The sequence below is a fragment of the Poeciliopsis prolifica genome, unplaced genomic scaffold (genome assembly GCF_027474105.1).
Source record: "Poeciliopsis prolifica strain line A6 unplaced genomic scaffold, Auburn_PproV2 SCAFFOLD189, whole genome shotgun sequence".
In the NCBI taxonomy this organism is placed as follows: Eukaryota; Metazoa; Chordata; class Actinopteri; order Cyprinodontiformes; family Poeciliidae; genus Poeciliopsis; species Poeciliopsis prolifica.
The window spans coordinates 135731-163251 of record NW_026562564.1 but is presented as its reverse complement, the minus strand read 5'-3'; the positions used below and the strand labels follow the sequence as shown (position 1 = coordinate 163251).

Sequence of the window (27521 nt, the reverse complement as noted above, 5' to 3'; positions counted from 1 at the left end):
GAAGGGATGGATGATCAAAATGAAGGGAAAGAGTGGGAGAAGGTGGAGAAGGGTGGAAAGAAACAACGAGCTGCTGAAAGGAAGAGAAAAGATTTTTTTTATTTTTAACAAAACATTTATTTACAATAAATAATCAATTTTACAATATTCCTCTGACATTCATTTTAATAACACATTATAATAAAACATTGTTAAAAATTAATTTATTATTCTCTGAAATGATGCACAAAGCTTCGTTACATCCCCATAATTCTACAAACCTTTGCACATTCCCAGTGGCCCTGGGAAAGCAAACTCCAACCTCAGCCTCGCCTTGATATTTACCTTCCACAAAGCCACAGCATCAACTTGAGGTCCAGTCTGCATCTTGTCTTTACGAGTTATGTATATTGCTAGTTTCGCCTCGGCTAATAAATAATTTAAAAGCCGTGACTTAAAACTAGTCGCTTTACTGTGCCTTACACCGTTAATAGATAATGCACTGGTAAAAGGCGTTTTAAAAAGGCTAAAGGCGGTTGATAAAAAACTAAAAAAGAGTTAAACGTGTGCAATCTATAAAAACATGAAAAACACTCTCAGACGATTTACAAAATGGACACTCATTTATAAAACCAGAACTAATCACTGATAAAAACGCGTTAGTGGCTATAGCACCGTGGAGTATTCTCCACTGGAGGTCCCCAATCCTTTTCTTGATCGGCGGTTTGTATAGTGTCCTCCAGTGGATTGGTTCTCCTTTCAGTTTTTCAGTCCATACACTGACGTCTCTCTTTCGGAGTGTTCTCTTATTTACGATTTTCACACAATTCTTGTATAATGTCTTTGAGGCCACTTTACACAACTCCATTTCTGAGTCTATGTTCTTTAGCAGAGAACCTCTGTCCTCTTCAAAGTCTGGGCTCAGAAGAACTTTCGGAAAGGGGTCTGTTTCCTTTGGCAGACATTTCCCTTCCTCGTATGCCTGCAACAGCCTCTTTTCCTCTCCAGTCATTCTTATTTTTATTTTTAACAGGACACGTTCCATCATTCTTTTGGACTTTACTTTCATTGCGGCAGCAACCTGCTGGGCATCGCTAAAGTCCGCTCCAGACGCTCGGATCAGCCTCTTTAAGGTTACTATGCCGGCTCCAGACAGCGTCTCCGTCAGTCCCAGGAACGTGTCCTCTCCAACATCCAGTCTTGCTCCGTACACCAAGGGTTCTTCTAATAGCCAATGCAGAGAATCAGCCGTTTCCACTTTGCGCAATTTAAAAAGAGCACATGATTTAAAAACGCTCTGATAAAATTGCGGAGTTCCCCTTAACCTTAAAAGACTAAAATTTGTTAAAAACAAAGCAGCATCCAACCCAAGGAATTCACGCGTCTCAGAATGCAGCTGGCTACATCTCTCCACACAGGAGATCCTGTCAAATACTTTTGTAGGAATTGTATCCTAAACACCACAACTCTACTAGCCAGGTGGACAAGGCCCTGGCCCCCCTCTTCTCTAGGTAAAAACAATACCGACTGCGGCACCCAGTGACGATTATTCCAGAAAAAATTTACCATTTCTGTTTGAATTTTTGCCATCAGTCCTGATGGTGGATCTAAAACAACGAGCTTGTGCCATAGCTGCGATGCGACCAGATTATTGAGCACCAACACTCTTCCTCTGTACGACATTTTTTCCATGTAACCATTTCCATTTTGCGAGCTTATTTGTTATTTTTTGCTCTAGGTTTTCCCAGTTTTTTTCCACAACCTTTTTCTCGCCTAATACACTCCTAAATATTTTAGGCCGTCTTTCCTCCAGTTTCATTCCTTTGGGGAGATCCGGGAGTCCGTCGGGCCACTCGCCAACAGCCAGGGCTTCGCTTTTACTTTGGCGACGGACAGCAAGGAGAACTTTCTTATGATTTCTGTTAAAATGCTGATGTCTCTTTGATCCTTAATAAAAACCACGAGATCATCAGCGTAGGCAGATAAAACCAAATTGTCTTTAAAACCGGGTAAAACCAAGCCATGAATCTCTGCTCGCATCTTCTTTAAGAGGGGTTCCAGGGAGAGTGCATAGAGCATCCCCGAAAGCGCACAGCCCTGTCGGACGCCTCTACACACTCTAAAAGGAGCACACAGGCTACCATTGATCTTCAGCATACTCTCAATGTCACTGTACAATACCTGGATCTTGGCGATAAGACCCTCACTGAACCCAAACCTCCTCATTACTTTCCAGAGGAAGTCGTGTTCAACGCGGTCAAATGCCTTTTCTTGATCTAATGCAATCAAGCCTGTCTGTAAACCCAGTGAACCGGAGACTTCCAAAATATCCCGAATTAGGTGGACATTGTCTACCATGGACCTGCCGGGGACGCAGTAGGTCTGGGTCCCGGTGGATGACCTGCTCCATGGCTCTTCCTAGTCTCGTGGCCAGGGCCTTCGAGAGGATTTTGTAATCCGTGCAGAGGAGGGACATGGGGCGCCAGTTCTTGATCTCCTGATGGTTGCCCTTCTTGGGCAGCAGAGCAATAACTGCCCTGCGACAGGATAAGGGGAGCGAACCAGTGGCCAGACTCTTGTTATACACTTCGAGCATGTCTTGGGCCAGAAGATCCCAGGAGGCCTTGAAAAACTCCACTGTGAGCCCATCAACGCCTGGGGACTTCTGGCCCTGCATGCTCTGGAGGGCTGTGTGGAGCTCTTGTATGCCCAGCGGGCGCTCCAGATCGATATTGATCTCTGCAGAGATCTGAGGCAGTTCTTTGCAGAACTCCTCCAGCAGTTCCTCATTCTCTTTATATTCCCTCTGGAACAGAGAACGGTAAAACTCCACAGCCCTCCTCCTTATCTGCCCGGTTCGCTCAGATGCTACCCCGTGTCCGATAGCAGGGAGTGGATCATCTTCCTCTGACCCTGTTTCCTCTCTAGGCCAAAGAAAAAGCCAGAGGGAGCATCCATCTCTGTGATATTCTGCATCCGGGACCTGACCAACGCGCCTTTAACTTTACTCTCCAGCAGGTTTGCTAAAATTAGCCTTTTAGATTTGAGAGCTTCAAAATACTCTTGATTTCCTGTGGTGTCACTAAGCCGCTCCAAATCCACTATACTCATCTCCAGATTTCTGATAGATCCGGCAATGTCACGTGTGACATTGATAGTGTGCTGCTGACTCAGCAGTCTAATTTGGACCTTCCCATAGTCCCACCACTGCTTTAGTGAACTAAAATCAGCCTTTGTTCCTCTAAAACCGGTCCAGAAATAAGTTAAAACCTCTTTAAAACTCTGATCGTAGGTTAATGCAGAATTAAAATGCCAATACGCACTTCTCGGTAAAATGTTTTCAAATAAAACACTCCCTAAAAGTAACATGATCTGGCATGTTTTAAACACATTAAAATGGTACTTAAAATAATAAAACGATCTAAACGAGCTAAAGAGATTTTACCTTCCTTGATGTGGGACCATGTAAACTGCCTGGAGCCTGCGTGCATCCTCCTCCATACATCCACCAGACTGTGAGATGCAACCAGCTGTTTCAAGACGCGTTGGGCCATCGGATGCGGCTCTGTGTGATTTCGATCTAAAAACTCATTCTCAGTGCAATTAAAATCCCCCTATAAAAACGCTTCTTCTCTGCATTGGCTATTGGAGCATAGATGTTGATTAAAACCATATTAAAAAGCTCAAATTTTGTCTTTATTAAAAGACACCGCCCTTGTACGACATGCTCGGTCTCTATGCTAAGTGGGCTAAAAGCTTTAGAAAAAACAAACCCTACTCCTGAATTCTTTGAGATACCATGACTCAAAACTATTCCCCCCCCACTCCTTGACCCAGTCTGATTCTGTCGTTTGATCACTATGTGTTTCTTGTATAAACAAAACATCAATTCTTTTCTGGTTAATCATCTGATAAACAAATGCCCTTTTATTAGCCTCCCTTGCCCCGTTAAGATTTAAAGATGGAATCTTAAACGAATTCATTATGAGTAAAAGGCTAAAAACTAAATACAAAAAGCAACCCATGAGTAATGTTAAAAAGCTATTATGCATAATTAAAACTGTTTTCTAACTTTCGTCATTATTTTCTTTAACCTGTAAACTTCTGTGTCCGTGAATCCTGACACTTCTTTGTGTTTTACATAATATCTTGCTGAAGAAAAAAATATTCTTAAGTCAGGGAAATAGCTTTCTATTTTTATACCTCTAAGTCCTTTCGTTTGTTTCATGAACGTTCTGAAAGTTTCTACTGGGTATTTTGGTTCCTTATTGTCTTGTGACCGAGATCTCGCTGGTGTCAGAGAACCAACTCTCTTCATCACTACTCTCAGACATTTCTTTTCTCTCCAGTTATTTTGCTAGCCTGCCTACTGGCCTGTTCTACAGTCACCTTTTGCTTTTGTTTCTCCTTTTGCTCCGTCTCCTCGCCGGAGTGCACACTTCCAAGTCCATTTCCTCCTCTGCCTCACCCTTTTCCTTTTTTGCTCCACTTGCTACAACTGATTTTTCACTATTTTTTAATTTCACTTTCATCTGCTTGTCATCCCTTCTCCTCCCTTCTCTCCACACACTAGATGTTCTATATTCTCATTTACTCCTTCCTCCTGTCTTACCTGTACATCTCCACTTTCCCCTTCTACATTCTCACCTCCATCACCAGTCAACCCACCACCACCACACACCACCGTGCTCTCACTCTCTCCCTCACACACGCTCCTACTGCCTCCCTCTACTGACTCAGCACTCACTTCCTCCACCACTTCCCTATCTGCCCATTATTCCATTGCTGCTGTTGAAACCATATCAGCGGGTTCCCCCCCGCCGCTGTCGCGGCGGCGGGCTCCTCCGTCACTCCAGCATAAGCACTTTCTTTACCTCCAGCGGCCTCACTGCTTGTTTCTTCCTCTCCTGCAGCAGTTGTGGGCTTCTGCTTTTCGGAACCTGGCCTAACTAGTTCCGTCTTTTCAGGGCACATTTTAATTACATGTCCCTCTTTCCCGCAACCGAAGCACCTCATTTGTCCCGATGTTGCAAACAACACATAATCAAAATCATCAATCTTAGGAGAAAGATTGTAGAGGAAAGCGTTAAAGTCGTCAACCCATTCCTCCTGGAAGGGAAGTCTTTCCTTGCGTAATCCTTCTTCTTCGTGTGAGAGGGTGTGTGGAGAAGAGCGGAGGAAGAGTGAGTGAGAGTGCAATTGTATCTTTTCTATCTTTGTTTTTCTTACTGTTTTTTCACTGGGTGTCTAGTTTACTTGTTTAATTGTAATTTTGTGTTAGTTTTATCACGTTTTAAGGTTTGTTTTTTTTGTTCGTTTGTTTGGGGTGTGGCCGTCGGGCGTGCCTGGCTTGCAGGCGTCTGACGGCAACAATGGTGGGTGTTGTCGGTGGTGGGTCTTTCTCCACGCTGACACGGAAGAAAGGCATCAAGGTGGGTGCTGGCTCTCCGTGCAGCGTGGAGGAAGTTTGTTTGGCTGTGGGTGAATTGATTGGGCACGGGAACATCAGGTCAGCGGCACGAATGAATGGGGCTGTGGTTTTGTTTGTTGAGAAAGTGGAGCACGCACAACAGGTGGTGGAGAAGGGTATATCGGTTAATGGTTTATTTTTACAGGTGTCACCTCTCACTTTACGGAGCACTAGGGTGTGTTTATTACGCAGAGAAAAAACTTCCCTTCCAGGAGGAATGGGTTGACGACTTTAACGCTTTCCTCTACAATCCTTCTCCGGCTGGAGAGGATTGCTCAGAGGAAAATCTTTCCTCTGAATGGATCGATGATAATGATGGGCTGACCGCGAGAGGACATTTGTTTGACGCTGCGACGACAGAGGACGGGGTAAAAGTAGGAGGAAAGCGGAAAACAAATAACATCAAAATTGAAAAAAGACGGATTGAGCATAAGCTGGTATGTGAATGGTTCAGTTGGAAATGGAGATAGGAGATGAGGAAGACATGGGTTATGATGGTGGACGCCAGTGGGGAGAGGAAGAGGGAGAGGACATGGAAGAAAAAAATAGACGAAGGAAAGGGAATTGGTGACATTCAAGGAAGTAAAAGAGAATTGGAAGGAAGTAGTTCAGAGGAAGAAAGGATAGTTAGGAGGAAAGTTGTGTGGGAGGAATGTAAAATAATATTAAAACTTAAGAATGAGGAAGGACAAGATAACATCAGCCCCATTGTGGTATCAAAAGAAATAAAAAAGAAAATTGGAGATGTTGAAATGGTAAAGATTTTGAGAGATGGAAACCTATTGGTAGTTTGTAAAAATGAACGTGGAGAATATATGTAAAAAAAAAATGTGTTGGAGAAAAGAATCATCAGAGAAAATAAAAAAAATTAGAGGAGTGATTTATGGGATCCCTCTAGATGAAAACCTTGATAAAATCAAGAAAAATGTAGTTGGTGCAAAAGTGAATAACTTAAAAAGACTGTCCAAAACAATAAATGGGGAAAGAGTAGGGAGTTTGTCAATCCTCATTGAATTTGAAGGGAAAGAATTGCCACAAAACATAAAAATAGGTTACCTCAGTTTTCAGGTCAGACCTTATATCCCTCCACCACTTCGTTGCTTTAAATGTCAAAGATATGGACACATTGCAGCAGTATGCAAAGGGAAGCAGAGATGTCCAAAATGTGGTGAAGATCACAAATTGGAAGAATGTAAAGAAGTACAAGAAAAATGTTGCAATTGTGGAGGGAAGCATAGAGTTACATATGGAGGATGAAATAAGGAAGAAAGCAAAAGAAATCATACAGATTAAAGTGTCTAAAAACATAAGCCATGCAGAAGCAGTAAAAATGTGAAAGAACAGAAGAGAGATTGAAAAAACGGGTCAAATTTCACAGCAAGTAAGATAGACAGAAGAAAAGGTCACGATACCAGTAGAAAAACTAATATTATTCATGGCATATATGTTATCAACTGCACTGACCAAGCCAAGAATAAAACCGAGAAGATTAAAATTATAGTGAGAGGAGCTTAAAAGTTTTTGGGGTTTAAAGAAGGATCATGGGAGAACAAATAAAAAATTGGAGGTAGACGGGAAGCCAGGAACATCTGGTGGAAATAATTCATGTTAATATTACAATGGAATGCAAGAAGTTTGATTGCTAATGGACAGGAACTTAAAAGATATATTGATAGTCTTGAGGAAAAACCAGAAATTATTTGTGTCCAGGAAACATGGCTAAAGCAACGTTAGATTTTGAGATTAACGGATATGGTAGTGTAAGAAGAGATAGGCAGGAGGGAGGAGATGGATGTGAAATATTTATTAAAAAAGGGATACAGTATCAGGTATTAGGGAAAGGGAAAGAGCTTGAATATATAGTAATTGAAATGTGGGAACAAGATAGTAAATTTAAAATAATAAATTTTTATAATCCATGCAAATCATTATCAATTGAAATAATGGAGGAGTTAACTGAATATTTGGAAGGGAAAGTAATTTGGTGTGGGGATTTTAATGCTAATAGTACATTGTGGGGTAAATGTAATGATAAAAATGGGAAAATAATAGAAGAAATAATGGAAATTAAAAATCTTGTATGTATTAATGATGGGAGGGGAACTAGAATTAATGTAAGAACAGGGATGGAATCAGTTATTGATTTAACAATAGTCTCAAATGTGTTAGCTGGTATTTGTGAATGGTTCATTAATAAAAATTCAACAATAGGTAGCAATCATTATCCCATTACAATAAGAGTAGGATTAAATATAAATAATAAAAATATAAAGGTTCTGGCTCCCCTGCTAACGGGTGTCGTGACAGTGCATCAGCGGCTGAGTTACACCTACCTGGTCGGTACTGCACGTCAAAGTCCAAAGCTGCCAACTGTGCTACCCATCTCTGTTCAATAGCCCCAAGTTTTGCACTTTTTAGGTGACATAAGGGATTATTGTCTGATATCACAGTGAATTTAGAGCCCAGCAAGTAACCACAAAACTTTTCCACTACTGCCCATTTAAGGGCAAGCAGCTCAAGTTTCATGCTACTATAGTTTTTATCATGTCGCTCTGCATTTCTCAGCCGTCTACTTGCATATGCAATGACACGTTTTTTGTCACCTTGTTGCTGACACAAGACAGCTCCTAAACCTTGACCACTAGCATCCAAAATGAAAGAACAAGTGAAATCTGCATAACCCAAAATGGGAGCAGTCACAAGCTTTTCTTTCAATGTGTCAAATGCAATCTGACTTTTGTCATCCCACAATGCATTTAGTTTTTGACTAGCTTTAGCTGTAGTAGGCGCTCCTCTACACTGATTCACAAGGTCATGTAGTGGGGCCGCAATCTTTGAAAAGCCCTCAACATATCGTCTGTAGTAACTACATAAGCCTAGGAATGACTGGAGTTCCTTAACAGTGCCAGGCACCAGCCACTCCTTGGCTGCTGCTACCTTGGAGGGATCAGTTGCGATACCCTCTGCAGAAATTTGGTATCCAAGGAATTTTACTTCCTTCTGCAGAAAGTGACATTTTTCCCACTTCACTTTTAATCCTGTCTCTCAAACGCTTAAGAACTAGGTCTAGCCATTTCAAATGAGACTCCAAGCTTGGTGAGCACACCAAAATGTCATCCAAATAGACTAACATGATGTCGAATATCAGATCGCTAATAGTTGCTTGATCAACCTTTGAAATGTTGCAGGCCCATTACACACCCATGGGCATGCGCACATGCTCAAACAGCCCAAAAGGCGTAGTGAAAGCGTATGTCGGTCTCGATCATCCATGGCCACCTGATCATACCCACTGGCAAGGTCAACTGTGGAAAAGAATTTGGCACCTTTCAACGCATCAAAGCTCGCATCTTTTAAGTAGACAAAGAGGTCTTCTACCACATCACCATCAGCTTTGTGTAAACACACCTCCTCCAGAGCTGACCCTCTTAACAGTGACAGCACAAAATCGAACTGTTCAGGTGCACTGATGTCTAGCAGAAATAACTCTTTCTACTTCTTCAATACGGGGCAATGGAAATGCATCTTTTTTTGTTTTTAGATTTAGCTTTTGATAGTCTACACATAAGCGTATACTTCCATCACTTTTGCAGACTACCACAACTGGTGAGGCATAAGCGTTTTCACTTTCCTGTGTAATTCCCTTTTTCAAAAGCTTAGAGAGGTGTTGTACTTCCTGGTATTGGTTAGGAGGTATACGTCGATATGACTGTGTGACAGGTACGTCATCCACCAGCTTGATCTCATGTTTCACTTCATCTGTGTAACCCAGATTCTCGTCATCATCCGCAAAAACATCAATGTAACGGGATAGCAATGCACAGAGAGCAATATGCTCTTCCTCTGTGCCTCCCATGTCAAGTCTTTCCAAAATGGCTTGCACCTTGCTGTCAGTTTGCAGTGTTTTAGTGTCAACTGAAACTTGTTCAACGTCGGCAGAGACACGCTGAAATTTTACTCAGCATGTCTGCTCACTCTCAACAGGCTCAACCTTTGAGATTATGCCTAGCCGTGTTCTGGGGCCAACCACACTTCCTCTGCGAGAAATTAACTACCTGAAGCGGAAGAACATGGCTGGTCCTTGTGACAAGTGTTGGGATAACTGCTAATCCGGGTGGTAGAGGAGTGGTCATTGGTTCAATGAGCAACTGAAAGGCTGCATCTGAGGTTTTAGCGTGACCTTTTACAAACACGGTGGACACCCGAGGATGTAGGAACACGTACTTTGTTTCTGCCTGCAACCCGAACTGTGGCCTGTCTCTCAATGCAACAGGTCTGTACCTGTTGAAAAGCTGTCCTCCAACCAGAGTCTAAGGATCCACCCAAAGTGCGGTCAACTCTGTTGTCACCAGCTGCCTGCATCTGTGAATGACATTCATACCAATTATGCATTCTTCAGAAACAATAGGATTCGCTGAAGGCTTCAAGACCAAGAAGCCACAGTTTGGGATCTTTAAACTCATCGTCTCAACTTCCAGTTCAACATATCCCTGGTAAGGGATGTCATGTCCATTTGCAGCAGTTATTTTAAGCCAACTATTTGTAGCTAGCACGCTCTCATCATCACCAATATGCTTTCTGAAAAAACTCATCTGTCAAAGTACTGACCTGGCTCCCAGTGTCCAGTAAACAATGAGCTGACCTGCCATTAAGTGTTAGATCAACCACTGGACATTTTCCTATGGCACGCTCAATGATTTGTTCTCGTGTAATCTCTACTCTAGGGGTCTTTGACATGACCCTGCATTACCCGACTCACTGCAACCAGGGTCTCTCGTTTCCCGACTGACCGGAAACAAGCGACTCATCAGAATTTTTGTGTCTTTTCTGGGGACATTGTTTGGCAACATGACCAGCAGTTTGGCACTTGAAGCATATCGGTTTACCGTCGGAGGTAAATCTTGGAACAGTTTTAGTCGTATATGGTGTCTGGTTACTAGAGTTGCTGCTCTGAATTGTCAACTCTTTCACAGTTTTAGTGAGTTCTGTTATCACTTTCCCTTGCTCAGTGAGCATTTTAAGAACATCATCGAGTGAAACTGACTTCTCATTAGGTCCAGTTAGATTAGTGACTTTGTCTTGCTCTTTAAGTTTTCATCACATCCCCCCGATACATTGGATTTCCTATCTCTTTAACTGCACAGCACTGTGCTTCTGCTGTAAAATTACTGCAGGTCTTCACTTTACTCCTAACCATTTTTGTGCTAGGGGCTTGGTCTAAGGACCACAAGTAAGCTTCCTCACCCACCTCTATAAAAGTAGATGCAGGTTTTCCTCTTACATATTTTCGGAGTTCTCGTTTCAGTGAGAGGTCTCAGATGCCCTCAATGAACTGGTCTCTCGACACTGTGTTCTCATTAGCCATGGCATTAGGATGCTGTTTCCGTACAAAACTAAAGGCCTGAGATAATGAATGTGAAAAGTCATGTATGTCTTCATCCTCCCTCTGTTTACAGTTGTGGAAGTTTTGTAAAAGTTGGGAAACACTGCCTTTATCTCCAAACGCATCTTTTAAGTAGACAAAGAGGTCTTTTACCACATCACCATCAGCTTTGCGTAAACGCACCTCCTCCAGAGCTGACCCTCTTAACAGTGACAGCACAAAATCGAACTGTTCGGGTGCAGACTGATGTCTAGCAGAAATAACTCTTTCTACTTCTTCATTAAACTCATCTACTCCCCTTCCATCTTTGTCAATGTCTCTGCTAAATGGTGAGATGTGCCTTTCCCTGGGTACATAGACATAAGATCTGGTAGGTTCAGTATTTAGTGATTACATGACTGTCATTACTTCTTCTTGTCTTCTGGCTAACTCACTTAATTGTTGTAACACCCCAGCTTGTTCAAAGTCATTTTGTTCATTGTTCTGTCCACCATCTTGTTCATTATCCTCATTATTATTCACCTGTTCATCCATCTCCAAGTTTTCATCCTGGTAAGACATGTTCTGATTTTCTTATTTTTTAATCAGTTCACTGAACAGTCAGTAGAAATTTAAATAGCAAAAGATAAGTTGGTCGACATCCCGAGTCCACCGGATCCTCCTGGGCTGTTCCAAGACCGCAGCTGGGTGATGCTCCCTCTCCCGCCTGGAAAGTGTTCTGGACCCACGATCACCTCGGCTGAAATCTCTTACAACCACGTCCAGCAACGTCCTCCTCTGATCCCAAAACAGATGCCGCCACACAGGCCCAATACGCAGGTCCGCTCTGGTCTAGGCCACTTCTTCACCACTGCCGTATAACAAAGCTAACGCTGCACCGCCATATATACACCCTCGCGGAGAGGAAAAATGAAAACGAGACCCCACTCCTGGCACCAATATTTGAAGCCGGGAGTAATGCAACACACAGAGCTTCAAATTAAAGGGGTTCTTTATTTCTTTAGATTAATATTTTTCTTTCTCTCTCTGATGTAAACTTTAGTTTCAATTATTAGCTTCCGTGAAAATGGCGGGCTGTAGCTTTGCATCAGAGCTAAACTCTAACACCAACAAACAAACGGCAGTGGCAATTCTAAAGGAGGACAAACAGAAAAAAAACAACATTAACATCCTCTCCCTAGAGCCGTTAACGAAACGTAGCTTCGACATTTCTTTTACCGAGGACTCCGATCTTCTGGTCAGGTGGCCTGTAGTCTTCCAATAAGTGGTGCACAAAATGCCCTTCTCTTCCGTTTTAGCGCTACGATACATAAATGAGGTTTTTCTATTTCCGGTCATTTTAGACCTCTCTGTAACAACAGCACCACATGCTGGCAAAACAAGAATCACAACCAGTCAGTGAAATAAAACAAAACATGGCTTTCAAATACATTTGGCATGTACCCAGTTTTCACCTGGTTACACATACCTTCCAGATTCAGTGTTAAAGACAAACAATGTTTTTGGTGCAGAACCATCACTAAACTGTCAAAATATCATGTTTTGAGGCATGAACAGAATATTTATTACTTTGTTAAACAACGTTAAAGTAAGTTACAATAAAAGGATAGGTTTGTTTGTTTTGTCTTAACAAAATAGTAAAATATTATTAAAACACCTAGAGTTTGAAATATTACATAATAGAGCCTAATTACTAGACACTATTTACAAAGTACTTACAAATAATATTGAAATGTATTTGTAAAAATATCCATATAACCTATTTGAGAAAATTATTGTGTATTTACAATATGCATTATATATGCAGTATACCAAAATACATTTTTAAAGAGTACTCGAAGCATGTTTTATAAAAATGTATTTATTTGTCATTTTTGGTATAATCTTAATCAGCATACCCTTTGATAACACACTAAAACTGTAGTTCAGAAAAATATGGCATATTTAAAATATACTTAAGTATACTAAAGTATGCTGTCTTTACACCAGGGAAGTTGCGCAGGTCGGTTGTTTACAATGCAGGTAAGCTTCATAACACTGAACCGTTGCATGGTGAACATCAGGGACAAACGTTAGTGATTGGGAACATTTGAAAACTCCAACCCGGCCCACGCCTCCAGGAAACAAAGGTTTTCAGCAGCTGGGAGCCCAGACCCCCTGAAAGAAACTGGTTTTTACCTGGATAGAATAAAACACAAGTTTCGTTGAACCCTTTACAACTAGTTGGATTTTTATTGATCCAGAGGAAGTAGGACTGGACTGTTTGTTACCTTAACTCCGAATCTGAGTGAACTGAGTCGTCCTGGAATGAACCAAGCTTCAAAACCATCCGCAGAACAACATTGCTATTGATAAGAGTAATAATTTCCCTTTATTTGCACCACGTTATAAAGACGTTATGTACATATGTGCTCAGAGATATCAACCTCTTCAAAAGGAAACTTTGACCTTTCATTTAGGGTGTTCTCTGTCCAAAGCTTTTGAGTTTTAATTAAAGACTGATCCACTGAGTTTGTGTCCGAAGCACGCTTCTCTAGCTTCCATTTCACTTGTAAATCCTCAGGTGTGTCGTCTTTTCTGGAGCCTTCAGAGCTTTCCGTAGTCTCAAGATTTGATTCACGTCAGGCGTTCACAATCCACTGAGCTTCTCCTGGTAGCAGCCACATGCCTACCCGGGGTCTAGAAAGGGTGAGATAACTTCAAGTCACTGAATGGGGACTTGAAGCATCCCAAGGTCTTCCCCAGTGAGAAGAACCTCCTGCTCCCTGTGGTCCTGGTGGTCCTGGAGGTCCTGTGCTCCCGGCCTTCATTGTTGTGGCCAAGTCAGCTGTCCTTAAGAAAACCAAAGGTGAACGAAACGTTATTTCTCTTACTGCCATCCATATTTTCCACTAAACAGTTCTTCTGCACCCTTATCTGCCACAAGACAGTCAAAGGCGCTCATTGGTTCAATGACATACTTTGCCATGCTTTCAGAATGATCTAACTGTTAATAAGGACGTTTGACACTTCAATAGCAATATTATAAAATAGCAATAGAAGAAATATTAAGTGTAGCTCAATATTTGAATTATTTCAGTAATTCAGTTCAAAAAGTGTAATTCAGATATTGCCACATCATATTACGTTACATCTAAAATTATAGTGCATTAATATTTATATATACGTAAACATAGATTACTTTCTGATTAGTTCTATTTTATGTTTTCTTGCATCACTTCCCTTAGGGGGCGCTGTAAAACAAGAAATGAGGCATAAGTCTTGTGTGGCCTGTCGGCTCATTTTATTTGCTAGTGATGAAAATATCTGGACCGTGTGGTTTCATTACCTCCATCGTGTTTGTTTCTCCGTTTCCGTCCCTCACAGATGCCGGGCTCGTTTGATAATTCAAATAGTTCTGAGCGGAAACTCCGTGCTGCTGCCTATTACTGTGGTTTTCCCAGCTGGCAACACCTGGACGTTTAGACGCTTTTCTGTGAGTCCTGTACTTCATTTTAGGAAACGTGTGTGAGCCGCTGTCTGGGGACCCCCAGCCCACATCAGACCACAGGGGCTCGGTCTGTGTGGCTTGGCTGGTGGTGGCCCTCTGCAGGCGCACAGATATCCTTTGAGCCGAGCCGGTCATCAGGGTGATGGACTGAGGATCCGGAGCTGGACCTGCCAGGGCGACAGCTGGAAACTCAAAGACATCGTCCTCGTCTGGAGAAGGGAACATAACGGGAAATACATGAATTAGCTCTTGCCAAATAAAAGCAAGCAGTGAGGATGAGTGGATGGCCAAACAACACAGAAAACACAATAAATAAAACGTTCTGTTCAAAAACAACATACAGCTACAGCGTGTCACACAGCTTTCAAATCGGTAATGAACAGAGACGCTTTCCAAACCTGCACAGCTTAAGATGTGAGTCCACTTCATTTAAATGAATGGAACTGTGATCTGTTCGATATGTCTAACTTTAGCAACACTTTAAATGTAATGTTCTGTGTTACATTTCATTCTTTGCACGTTGTTTTCTTTCCTAGTATCTCTGGCAACAATATTCATCATGTTTGGTATTGTTGCAATTATAATAAAATACTTTTGAATGAAATAAGCATATTTATACACAGCAATGCTAAGAATATCATAAACATAAAAAACATTCTGCTGAGGTACATTATTTGTTTTGAAATGATCTCAAAATGGCAGGTTACTGATTAATCCTGTTTCAATATTTTAATTGATTGTCAGCCATATTTAAAACATCAAACAACTATTGATGGGTTTTTGAAAGGCAATAAATAACTATTTGAAATGCTCCACATGTAAAAGAAAATGTACTTTTATCATGCAAATGATAACAAGTAGATAATATTTCAGATTTACAAAGAGAAATAGATTTTCTAGTTGCACATTAAATTTGAACACAAACTGAACAAAAATAACTCTGAGTAACAGAGAGATGGTTTTGCCACACTGTTAATATTTCTACTGAACTAAAGTCCAGCACCTCAGTATTCAGGAACTTAACACTGAATACAATAAGCTGTTTCTAAGGACGAGGAGTGACCCATTGCAGTTTTCACGCTGACTGCTGATTACAATATTTAAAAATCCTGACCTGCCAATTCTGATACTGATTTAATTATTTATTTTTTTAATTTTATCTGAAATGTTAATGAATATAGTAAGAAGTTGTTGAGTCGGCAGCAAAGTGGGGTGTGGGGCTGATTATTGGTGAACGCAAACATGCAGACGTGACCTGGTGGGCGGGGCTGACAGTCAAACCTCTCATGGCAGAGCAAAAGAGGACAGTGGCTGATTTTTAGACCTTCATTGATCAGATCGGTAGATAATATTGGCTTCACATGCAAATATCGGCCGATCTGGCAAAATGAAGGACAATGGACTACACCACTACAGACTTACATTTATTTACTCTTATGAAAAGGCGAACTCATGACAACATTCAGTCCAATCTTGATAACACCAGATTATTGCTTATGAGTAACAGTATCTGAAAACAACCTTTACAGGTGGGCAGCGTTGGGCTGTTGGGCAGAGAGCTGTGGGTCAGCCTGGCTGGAGAGCCGCTGCTTACAGAGCCTGAGCCAATCAGCTTCCTGCAGGCCAGAACCAGCAGTTCCCGACATTGTTTATGACAGTTAACACCACAGTCTGCAAGGCAAACACATTTCCTGGCTGAAATCATCCCTGCAGTATTCAAGCAGCATCAATAAAAAATAATATATAGAGAATAATAATTATAGCTACTGCTAATAAATTTGGTGTCAAAAAAAAGAGGAAATGTAAAAAAGTGAATTCATATCCATGACAGTCACTCTTAGAATAAAGCAGCAGACGCACCTTTGCACTTGTATCCCTGCTTGATGATTCCCCAGAGCTGCACACACGGAAGAAGAAAAAGATGGAAATGTTACATAATGGAGAGAAAACAGACACAATCACAGCAGTCTACTGGGCTTCATGCCAACCTCTGGGAGTCCAGAACAGGTGTCAGAAAACACAAGTGGACTGGCAAGCTGCTTAGGACCAACAGGCCACCAGGGGGCCCAGAAGAAACATCTAATTTCTTACACAAAGTGTAGTACTCCCAAATTCTAATCTGCAGCTACATTTCTCATTTGACTTTAACATTTCTCTTGGTCATTTATGGAGAAAATGAAAACCTCTCTAATGTAGGATCCAGAGAACTCACAAATATGTCAAACTTTTGTCATAATGTGACGATTCCATCCATCCATCCTCAGACCCGGTTGATAAGATGATCAGCTTTCATCTCCACAGTTTTTGCCCTTTTTACAGAATCACTGATGAGCAGAACTGCAGTGATTATTGTGTGCATGTAATTCAGTCTGCCACCTGCTGGACGCCAGAGGTCCTGCTTCTGCCTTCTGGTGGTTCACACTTCCCTTCAAGCAACATGTGTGAACAAACACAGCTAGGATCTGGACTTAGAAAGAACCTACCTGTCATCGCCTGCTCCACCTTTCTTACATTTTTACAAGCTGTTCATTTTTAACCCGGTTTTCTGTAATTTATTTCCAAAGTAAAAGATGACATTATGTTTGAACACATTCAGCATGTTTGGTTTCAATAAACATAATTCACTTGTGTTGAAATACATACAAATCCAGCACAATGTTCACAGAAGGTTGGCTTCAGATAGGTCATCTCCTGAAAGTTGTGAATGAATCCTGGTCCCATCTTACACTGGAGCAGAGGGTTGGCCCGGAGGAAATACGCCACCATCTCATCCTTGCTGATCAATCCGTCTCTGAGGAAGACATGCAGAGGAAGATGAGGAGGAGGAAACAGGAGCATCAGCTCAGCTGGAAATCTTTTAGTCATGGACAAAGTTTATGGCAGTGATGCAAATGTGTTTGGCTTTTAAATTGATAAATATTCATTGTTTTGGGGACAGGGAGTCTTTTTTTCCGCTTGCTTCCTTTTGCTTCTTTAGATCAATGCAGAGTTGTATGATTTTTGTTTTATACTGAAAGAAAATGCAGGAATCAATACAATCTAAGCAGCATAAAAATAGAGGCAACACATCCCACAATCTAGCAGCCAAGCAATTGCATAAAATAACCTTTTGGCCTTTCAAATGCTCCTCTCTGGTGATTTTTTGATTGTTTTTAATGTTGCTCCAGTGTAAGGGGAAACTCTATTTATGACATAGTGATATAAATAAATTGGTGTGAATTCAGGACAAATCAATAATTTGATGAACACATCAGGATGGAGGAAGTATGGGTCGGTTTTGGAAGCTAGCAATTTCCAACTTTTGTAAATATCACCGTCTATGATCCCCAATCAGGTTTGTTACGTTCACAGACAAGTTATCTCCACTCCAACAAGAAGAAGCCACCAAGAAACTGGTAAAAACAACTTGGATAAATAACTGAAGTCACTCTGTTCAGTTCTCCCATCCTTCACTGCCGACGTCCGTCATGGCGCCTCCAATGATGAAGTCAAGCAGTTGCAAAGGGTTAATAGTTTCAATCATGCAGAACTGATCTGACTGTTGCTATAGCAACGATCAGCAAGACATTGTCCAGAACTACAGTGAGCTCATTGTAGCTATGACCTCATCAATGACTTAGATCTATGACATATTTCTATGTCATAGATCTAAGAACCTCTGAGGCTATAAAAACTTGCATCTCAAAACCTCAGTTTTCAGTTGCAATTCTGTTTAGCCATGTCTTTGGATCTGAAAGCGATTGGAACGACATTTTTCTTTCCTGTGTCTTTTGGGCTTGGTTATTTGGCCAGCACAGCCATCAGGAAAACATTGAATGTTATCCTGCCAAACCTACAATTTGGAATGCCATCTAAGGATGAGGACCTGGATGTCTTTGATTCCTTCCTCTTCAATCCTTCTCCGGCTGGAGAAGAGAGTGACGAGGATAGACTTCCCTACCAGGAAGAGTGGCCGGATGATTTTAACGCTTTTCTCTTCAATCCTTCTCCGGCTGGAGAGGATTGCTCAGAGGATAATCTTCCCTCTGCACAAAGGATGGATGATTATGATGTGATAGATGCCTATCTTTTCAGGCCTTCACCACCTGCGACGCAAACTTCTCCGGCTGGAGAAGTTTGCGTCGCTTCAACCAAAGATGAAGCAAAATCAACAGTGTGGAAGAGACTCCTCAGCTAGGAGTCTCTGAACTAACAAGGAAAGCCGGAAGAGCCGACGTCTGCAACAAAAGAGGACGTAAAAGACATCGGCGTGGAAGAGACTCCTCAGCCAGGAGTCTCTGAACTAAACAAGGAAAAGCCGGAAGAGCCGACGTCTGCAACAAAAGAGGACGTAAAAGACATCGGCGTGGAAGAGACTCCTCAGCCAGGAGTCTCTGAACTAAACAAGGAAAAGCCGGAAGAGCCGACGTCTGCAACAAAAGAGGACGTAAAAGACATCGGCGTGGAAGAGACTCCTCAGCCAGGAGTCTCTGAACTAAACAAAGAAAAGCCGGAAGAGCCGACATCTTCAACAAAGGAGGACGTAAAAGACATCGATGTGGAAGATGTAAACAAAGAGAAGCCTAAAGAGCAGAAAGCTTCTCCTCCATCAAAAAGCCCTAGAAGATTGGACTCCAAAAGATTCTTTTAGTTTTCTTCCAAAACAAACTTCCCCGGCTGGGGAAGCTTTGAAGATTAGGAGGTTTTCACCTCTACCTCCCCCACCACCTGTGGAAATTTGGGATGATAAGAAGGCAGTGAAGAGAAGTAAGAAGGCATGTTGTCGATTATCTTGACTGCCTGATTTTAAGTATGTAGCATCTTGTTTTTTCACTTTTCATTTTGATGAAAAGTGAAAAAACTTGCGAAACAGAGGTCTTGGGTTTGAATCCTGGCCTGGGTTCAAACCCAAGACCTCTTGATCTCCATGAGCATGAGTGGGTTCTCTCCGGGTACTCCGGCTTCCTCCCACAGTATAAAAATTTTTTAGATAAAAAGTGCGTACATTGGGTTGTGCCTTTGTGATTTCTGGGCTGTTCTCATTCTGTCTAGTTTCTAGTTGAAGTGTCACTTTGTGTCTGATGAATAAAACTTCAATCCAGCTGAGTTTACCAGTTAGTAAATGATTGCAAACACACATCAAATTTGCCATTTTCTCAAAGAAGAATGTCTCAGACAAATTGTTTAATCCCACAAAATCAACATTACTTTGAGTTTGGTGATGAGGAAATGCAACTGAGGGGATGAAATCCCAATCATCAATTCATTTTTAAAAAGCAAACCTTCCATCTTCCTTGAGCATTACTGCAGACTGTAAGAAAAGCATAGACCAATCGCCACACGTTTTCCACAATCCACCAAATGGTTCATAAATTAGTTAAATTGATTTGCTATGACAGCAACAGATGCGTCAGTTATTTTTCACACTCACTGATCTTTATCCAAAACGCAGAATGAGTCCAGAAATGGGAAATTAGCTGCAATACTCTCAAAGTCTTCTTGTGATATATAGCCATCGTGGTCATAGTCATAATTTCTGAAAACAGACTGTTAGAAGGAAAACAAGTAATTAATATCATATGACATTATGTAGCATCATGCAATATCAATTATCTTTGCTTTGTTTGAAGGCATTATTAAAAATGGGAAGGTTTACTCACTTCTACTAGTTTGCGAATGTGCTTACTGACCACAGAAGGATCTGGTTTGGTGGTCACCCCAGAGGCCCAGTCCAGTGGGGCCAAAGGTTTGTTGGGAGTAGTTGGAGATATAGGCTGAGGATACAGAGTCAGTATAATTTCATTCATCTCATAATATTTAAAATATAAGTTTATGTTCCACCTATATTTTGACAATTTATCTTTGGTTATAATTCCAAGTGTCAGGTGGCTCGTCCTTGAGGACTTGGAGTTTTACAACCACTAATCTATAACTCCTTTCTGATGTTTTCTATAAGACTCGAGTTCTCTAGTGCTCCAAAATGCTCATATCACTTAGTTATAAAACATATTGGTAAAATTTAAACGTTGCCAATAACCTAAATATGAGGAAATTCGCAGACTGAACATGCATGTTGACAATAGACCAGAGATAATCAGAACAACTGTTTAAATATGAATATGGATATAAAACCTTCTTTGGCAGCTGCTCACTGAGACTTGAGCCCCACTAAACTGGCCTCATCCCACCATAACAGCCAGACTTTTACCAGCATGTGGTGTGTTTCATGCAGAATCGTAGCTTGAATAGAACTTTACCTGCGATTTTGGGTTACGTGGTTCCCTTAGCAACGACAGCTCATAAATCTCATCTTCTGTGTAATAAAGGTCAAGAGAAAGCTGAAAAATATGAGCGTTCAGGTAAAAGTCATAAAACAATCACAATGATGGCCAAACCCCAACACGGAGGCTTAATGAATTACAGACAGAGCTGGTAGATATAAGAACATCATGATGCTTTTTGAGGCAACTTTGAACTGAGACCAACTATCATTTCTGGTGTTAGATTCCATTTCTAAAGTCAATCATCTCGGATGAAGCTTACTGTGAAACCTATGTTCTCTATGTGCTATATAAAATTAAGAGGTCTGAAGCAAAGAGCTGCCCTCACCGTCAGAAGGTAAATGAGGTCCATGTTGGGCTCCACTTGGGATACCACACTCTGTAGTGACACCAGCTCATTGAACGTCATGTACAGCTGATGCATCTTCACCAGGTTCACCATGGTGCCGTCACCGACCCAGTCAGGAAAGACGACGTGCACCGCGATCAGATCCTTCAGGTGAACGCCCAGGATGGGGATTTTGAACCCTCTGCAGTCATTGAAGGCCTTTCTGTAGTTGGAGTAGTTGTTGTTGGAAGAGACCAGCTCTGTCATCTCGCTCCAAATCTGGGACAGCAATAGGAAAACAGTATCATGTAATGAATAAGTCACAGTCGTTTCTGGCAGATCATGTGATATAGATGGGTAAAAAGATAGACCAGTTGCAGACGGGGCTCAAATTTTCTTTTGTTAATGTAAGTGAAGACATCGGTGTGAGGAATAGCACAGCATGGCCCGTGTTCAGTACCTTCAGAACTTCTGGCGCCAGGTAGGCCTGGGTTTCTTTTAGTCGAGAAATGGAGCTGTGGCTCAGGCCTCCCACCACCGCCATCAGAGTGTTGAAGTTCTGAAGATGCAGCAGTTTCTGAGAAACAGAGGGGAGTGGTAAGATGAACATTGTTCATCAGAGATCAGCCAGTGCCATGGTCTGTAATAAAACTCTGAAAAAGATGATCCTGCTCATCTGCTTCTCTTAGCCCAAAGTCTCATGTTAACTTGGTGTGGCAGAGATTCTGTTGGTTGTTTTAAAATATTTATCACCATCAACCAAATTGGCTGGAAATGTTTATCAGTGACAGCTGGTTTATTTTAGTGACAGAAGAACCTTATTAAGTGCACAAGTTTCATGGTGCATTCAGGTACAGTTTGTAAATAGTTTCCCTTTCATTAAACATGATCTAATACCCACTGGGCTCTTTTCAAGACAGTTCAATAAATGAAATTATGAAAAATGCCAAAAGTGTCAGTTTCTTGCTTCCATAAAATGTGCTAAATAATATAATCATGTTATCAGAAATCATCACCACATTATGCAGTAGTTAGTTGCTACTTCAAACGTGTTTTTATTCTTGCGTCTCTGGATATAACCTTCCTCTGTTTATATTGCAAAGTTTTGAATAAACAGACAGAAAATCAGCTATTCCTTCTTGTTTTTGAAACGGGTGTTAAATGCAGTTCATCTTTGTGAACAGCCTGTTGTAGGAGTTACCTGAGCCACGTGGATGTATTTGGCGATGACCTCAGCTCGGGTCTGAGGTGTGAGTTTGCTGAGCACCATCAGCTGGACCCACTGTGAGATGCCGTTGAAGAGAGCGATGGAGCGCTCCAGAGTTGGATTTTCCACAAGACAACCATGGATCACGTAGCTCTGATAGTCGGTGAACTGCAGACGAATGAGAATTTTTGCCAAGACTCATTTGTACGAATCATTTTCATAGAGGCTATGCAATGTAGTTTAGCTCTATTTGGATTTTAATGTTACAGTCAGTTAAATGACAACCAGCTGCTTACTGTAAAATTTTATGCAGGAAGATAAAAAAAAAAAAAAAACAGGATTCAGCTGAAAATTTAGGAAGCACAAAAAATTTATGGGTAAAAAAAAAAAAGGTAATTTATTTCCTTGAATTTTAGACAACAGCATTTCTTTGATGTAGCAACATCAAAGAAATGTGAGAGGATTTGATTGTCATTTTTTAATTACAATTCTATATTTGGAAAAAGTTTTATATGTGATCTGGAATGTCCCGACTTCCTGTGCAGGCGTGTAAGTTCAGTTCTGTTCACTTAAAAAGTGGATTACTCTGACAAGCAGCAGGCTTCTCTCATCACTGTTACATTTCAACTGAAAACACTCCAGCGTCATTCTAGATTGTCTCCGTTTTCTCACTTTGAATACACTAAATCCAGATATTTCCATTATTGTGGATATGATTTGTAATCAGTCAGGTCTGGGAAAATGAGCAGTTTTCCATAAGATCAGCCAGCCTTTGTGACAGGTGAGCAACTTCCCATGACGTTGCTCATGTTGACCAAAGTCCTCTTCATACAAGGTTTATTTTGCACTATGGTTGGCTTCTACCATCACAGCTGATAACATTTTCCCAAATACAGAAACTTTCTATGAATGATGAGTTCTGATGAGGCTCATCTGTCTGTAGACTGAAGTTATTTTCTTGAAAATAACGTTGAACACATTTGCCATTAAGCCCACATTAAAATGTATTAAAATTTTTCTTTTATTGGTCTCATTTAACATTCTAATCATAAATGTCATGTTTTTATTAGCTGTTATCAGAAAATCAATCATCAGAAAATTAAGGCTTGTGTGGGATTTTTTTTACTGAGTGAACCGAGTTACTGAAATAACTTTTGGATGATTTACTGGAAGAAATTTCTGTGCATCCGCTATGAGTTTCAGAGGATTCACCCACCGATATCCTCCGGATGGACTTGAACTCCAGGAAGGTGAGATGCTCTGCCAGCTCCACAGGCTCCAAGTGGTCAAACAGCAGTGATGCTTTCCCTTTCTTGGCTTGTTTCTTCCTCTGGGTCAGCTTCCGCATCCAATCATATGATGGGCTGTAAGGAGATCAGGTCAGAAACAGTGAGCTGGCAGTCTGGACTCAGTCCAATCAGCAGGAAGGTTCTGGTTTAGGGGTATTTAAGACGATGGTTACTGTAGCGTCCCGGTTGAATGGATGATCTCTCAAATTGATGGTTCACAATGTTTTATTGAATGCCTTTTTATTGTGAACACACCGTAAGAGCTACAAAACATACAAATTAAATACATTAAAAACTCAAACAGTGTTGTTTTCATATTGTACTTTAACATATAAATCATTTTTCTTACATTCTGCAATTAAACCTTCTGTCATGAAATAAAGCGCAACATATTAACTATTAAGGGTTAATTAACGAATATTCGTGCCATCTAATGAAAAAATACAACCGTCACACCCAAAGCAAATTACATTTTACAGTAAAACTAAACATATATTTACATATTAAAAAACTCTCACCTTGTTCCCCATCAACCAAGCGCCAACCAACTGACAGTCTACACTCTAATCTGAACCACTCCTTAATTAGTTTTACTCCGACCTTTTTTTTTTTTTTAAACAAACTTTATTTACAAAGAAGAATATACAGAATACAGAATAATGAATATACAGACACAGACAATAGAATGCTCGAGGTACTAGGTTAACAATTTACAGATTTAACTCTTCACTTAAAGTTAGAAGTTTTATAGCTTTAGCGTTGGTGCACATTTTCACAGAGTCCAAAAAACATCTTAAATAAGCTCTAAAAAGAGTGAGGTTGGGTTTTTTTAGCAAATTTACAAGCATGCATATGAAATTTAGCCAGCAGAATAAGAAAGTTTATAATATACTCTTTTCCAAACAAACTATTATTGGAAACAAAAAGGGTGATACAGGACATCCTTGACGAATCCCACGTTCTATTTGAAATCTATTTGTTGTTCCATTGGGTAATTTTATTGAGCTATTTCCATAAGTATATAGAGTGCGGATTGATTTTTGAAAATTCTCTCCAAAACCAAATAGACTGAGGGCTTTGAAGATAAATTCATGTTCTATTGAGTCAAATGCTTTTTGAAAATCTAAGAATAAAATAAAGCTGTTATCTGAAACCATTTCTGAGAACATCTTGTAAAGTTCTGATGCAAGTCCATCTGTGCCAGGGGATTTATTTAAGACTATTAATAGCTTCTTTAATTTCATCAAGTGTGATTGGAGAATCACATAATATTTTGTTTTGGTCACCAATTATTCCTGTGCCACTTAAGGAGTTAAAGAAAGAATTGTGTTCCTCAGGCGAATGTCTAGACTCCTATAATGATTTGTAAAACGTTTCACATATATTTGCAATTGTTTTGGGGTCATCAATAATTGTGCCATTTGAGTTAAGTTTGGTAATACCATTTTTTGATTGTCTTTGTTTTTCAAGTTTAAAGAAATAACTAGAATTTTGTTCCGCTTCCTCTAACCATTTGGCTCGTGAACATATAAATGCTCCTTTTTCTTTTTTAATATAAATTTGATCCAGTTTAAGCTGAAGGGTTTGTAACTTGGCTCTCTGTTGTTCATCTAGATTTTCAGGAGCAGAGGATAATGAAATCAACTCAGATACCAAGCCGTTTTCCTCCTTTATACTATTTTTAATTCTATTTGCCCCAGCTTTACTTAAGATCTTTCTTAACTCATATTTTAAAAGCTCCCAGTAACTTCCGTAATTGTTTTCAGATTGTGCTAGCTTTATGAGCTCTGCAATTTTGTATTTAATTGTTAAACAGATAAATTTGTCGTTAAGAAGGGATATATTCATCTTCCAATATGCAGGATTCCTTTTAATAGTTCTATCAGGGGAAATACAAACCTGTAACGAAATGCCTTTGTGATCAGTAAGAGGTGCTTGAATAATCTCAGCTTTGCAATTTGAAAGTTGTAAGGAATCAGAAATTAGCCAAAAGTCAATTCTTGATTGTTGTGAGCCAGCTTTATTTTTCCATGTAAAGTTTTTTGTGTTAGGATTAATTACCTTCCAAATATCAATTAAGCTTCGTTCATTCATAAAGTCAACAATCTGAGAGTTTATTCTTTGCCTACTAGGCCAACGGTCAACCTCATCATTCACAGTAATGTTGAAGTCTCCTCCTAAAATTATTTTAATGTTATTAAATTTTTTAACAAGTGCATCAATACTGGAGTTCAAAGTTTCAAACAGTGTGACATTTTCTTTTGCGTTGTTATACCCATAAATGTTGCCAATAAGAAAGATAGAATTATCACATTGGATAACTGTGAGAATGTAATGTCCAGCAGGGTCGGCTTCAGTGAAGATGACGGTGCTATTGAATTTGTGTTTCAATGTTAATGTACCTGCTGTACGGTGAGTTCCATGGGCCATCCATAGGTCTTCTCCCCACTGAGCTTTCCAAAGTTTATAGTCACTGTCAATGGAGTGAGTCTCTTGAAGCAAACAAAAATCAGCACCACAATTTTTTGCAAACAGAAATAAAGCTTTTCTTTTAGTGATATCCCTCAGTCCTCGAGCATTAACTGAGAAGAGTTTTAACATAGTAAAAAGAACAGAACAAAGAAAACTATAAGTGTCTTGAGTTTTAGTTGAACTTAACTGGGAACATAGAACTTTTCCTCCAAATTGGGTTGAATGGGATCCAACGAAACAGTTATTCAACTTCCTTGCGGTCCACAAAAGCTCTTCCTCCTACAAAGTATGCGATCTTTTTATCCTTGCGTGCCTGTTGGATTATTGGCCACAACCTGTTCCGTTTCTCGCGGTCTTCCACAGAAAGATCTTCTTTAAACAGGAGATTTCTTTGCTTCAAGTAGTCAGAATTCTTTGCCATTTTCCAGATCAAGATTCGGAAATGCTGCATGGCGAAATGGATGATGATGTCTCGGGGCTGTGGTTTGTTAGGGTGTTTTCTACCAAGCCGATATACTGAATCAATCACTTCCAAAAGCTTCTCTTTGTAGTCAGGGATTATATTCTGACATACCTCCATCACCTTGACCCTAACATCTTCCGACCCTTCTTCGGGCATGCCGCGGAGCCGCAGATTCCACCGTTTTTCTCGCGTGCTAGCTCCAGCACTTTGGTTTCCAATGCTTGAATCTTTTCCTCAGCTTTGCTGACTCGGCTGACCGTGGTGTGCAGTGTGCTTTTAATATCTTGTATGTCAGCGGAGAGAAAATTAATTGTAGACTTCAAGTCCTCAATGGATTTTCCAATAGCTGTTCCTTGCTCTTCAATAGCTAGCTTTAGCACCGCTATCACGTTCTCTGCTGTGGCTTGTTCCATTTTACCTTTTTGGTAGATGATGTCTTCGTAGGAGTAAGTACAAGATGACCTTCGGTTTTACGTTTTGATGTAGAGGTTGAAGACATTACAAATATACCTATTCCGGCAGGAGCTGAATAAAGTTGAATAAAGTTGGAGGAGAGTTCCGAACAACGTCTAAAGGCTAGCCGCCATCTTGGCTCCTCCTTGTACTCCGACCTGAGCGCTCTCTCTTTCTGCGCGATGACCAGCAGTTAATTGTCAGTTAATTGTCTAAAGTTGGCGTCACACTTCACCACTCTTCCGTTTCAAACCCTTTCAAAATAAAAGCATAAATTCTTATGCTAACAAATACTCGTTTTAAAATGAGGAAACACAAAATACTAATAAGGTCATTTTCAGTTACAGCCCAAAAAATAAGGAACAAATCATTTGTTTTATTTTATTTGCAGAAAGCTGTCCAGCTTACCGTTGATCTCATGTCCCAGATGGTCAATGTTCTGTTGTTCTGTTCTGTTATTAATGTGTTGTAGAGTTTTTCTATTGTACATTTGTGTTTACTGTTGCAGGTGTTGAATCTTGAATATTGAAGCAGTCAAAATAATGTTGAGTCCCGTTGTTCTGCCCATTTGGGAAATGCTGCAGTTTGTTCTCCGCTGGCTGTCAGCCCTGCGGCTCCCGGTTTACTGTCCCGGTAGTTGCAGCTGGTCTCTCAACAGCGTCTCTTTGCACCTCAACTTCCGCCTTCGGGGAAAAGCGGCTCGATCGTTTCCGATCTATTGAAAATG

General features: G+C 40.6%; 1 protein-coding gene across 1 annotated transcript in view; it reads right to left on the bottom strand.

The window, feature by feature from the left end:
• Positions 1 to 27521, bottom strand: part of LOC129356737 (ras guanyl-releasing protein 3-like) — a 43571-nt gene that overhangs the window by 623 nt on the left and 15427 nt on the right. Inside the window, exons 6-18 of the mRNA XM_055026292.1 lie at positions 23334 to 23481; positions 22112 to 22285; positions 21371 to 21487; positions 20911 to 21189; positions 20559 to 20639; positions 19962 to 20075; positions 19733 to 19848; positions 16966 to 17113; positions 16183 to 16219; positions 15844 to 15993; positions 14161 to 14531; positions 2335 to 2785; positions 838 to 1203 (exon numbers count right to left, since the gene is read on the bottom strand). Coding sequence (XP_054882267.1) covers positions 838 to 1203; positions 2335 to 2785; positions 14161 to 14531; positions 15844 to 15993; positions 16183 to 16219; positions 16966 to 17113; positions 19733 to 19848; positions 19962 to 20075; positions 20559 to 20639; positions 20911 to 21189; positions 21371 to 21487; positions 22112 to 22285; positions 23334 to 23481 — 2552 coding nt within the window. The remainder of the gene's footprint in view (positions 1 to 837; positions 1204 to 2334; positions 2786 to 14160; positions 14532 to 15843; positions 15994 to 16182; positions 16220 to 16965; positions 17114 to 19732; positions 19849 to 19961; positions 20076 to 20558; positions 20640 to 20910; positions 21190 to 21370; positions 21488 to 22111; positions 22286 to 23333; positions 23482 to 27521) is intronic.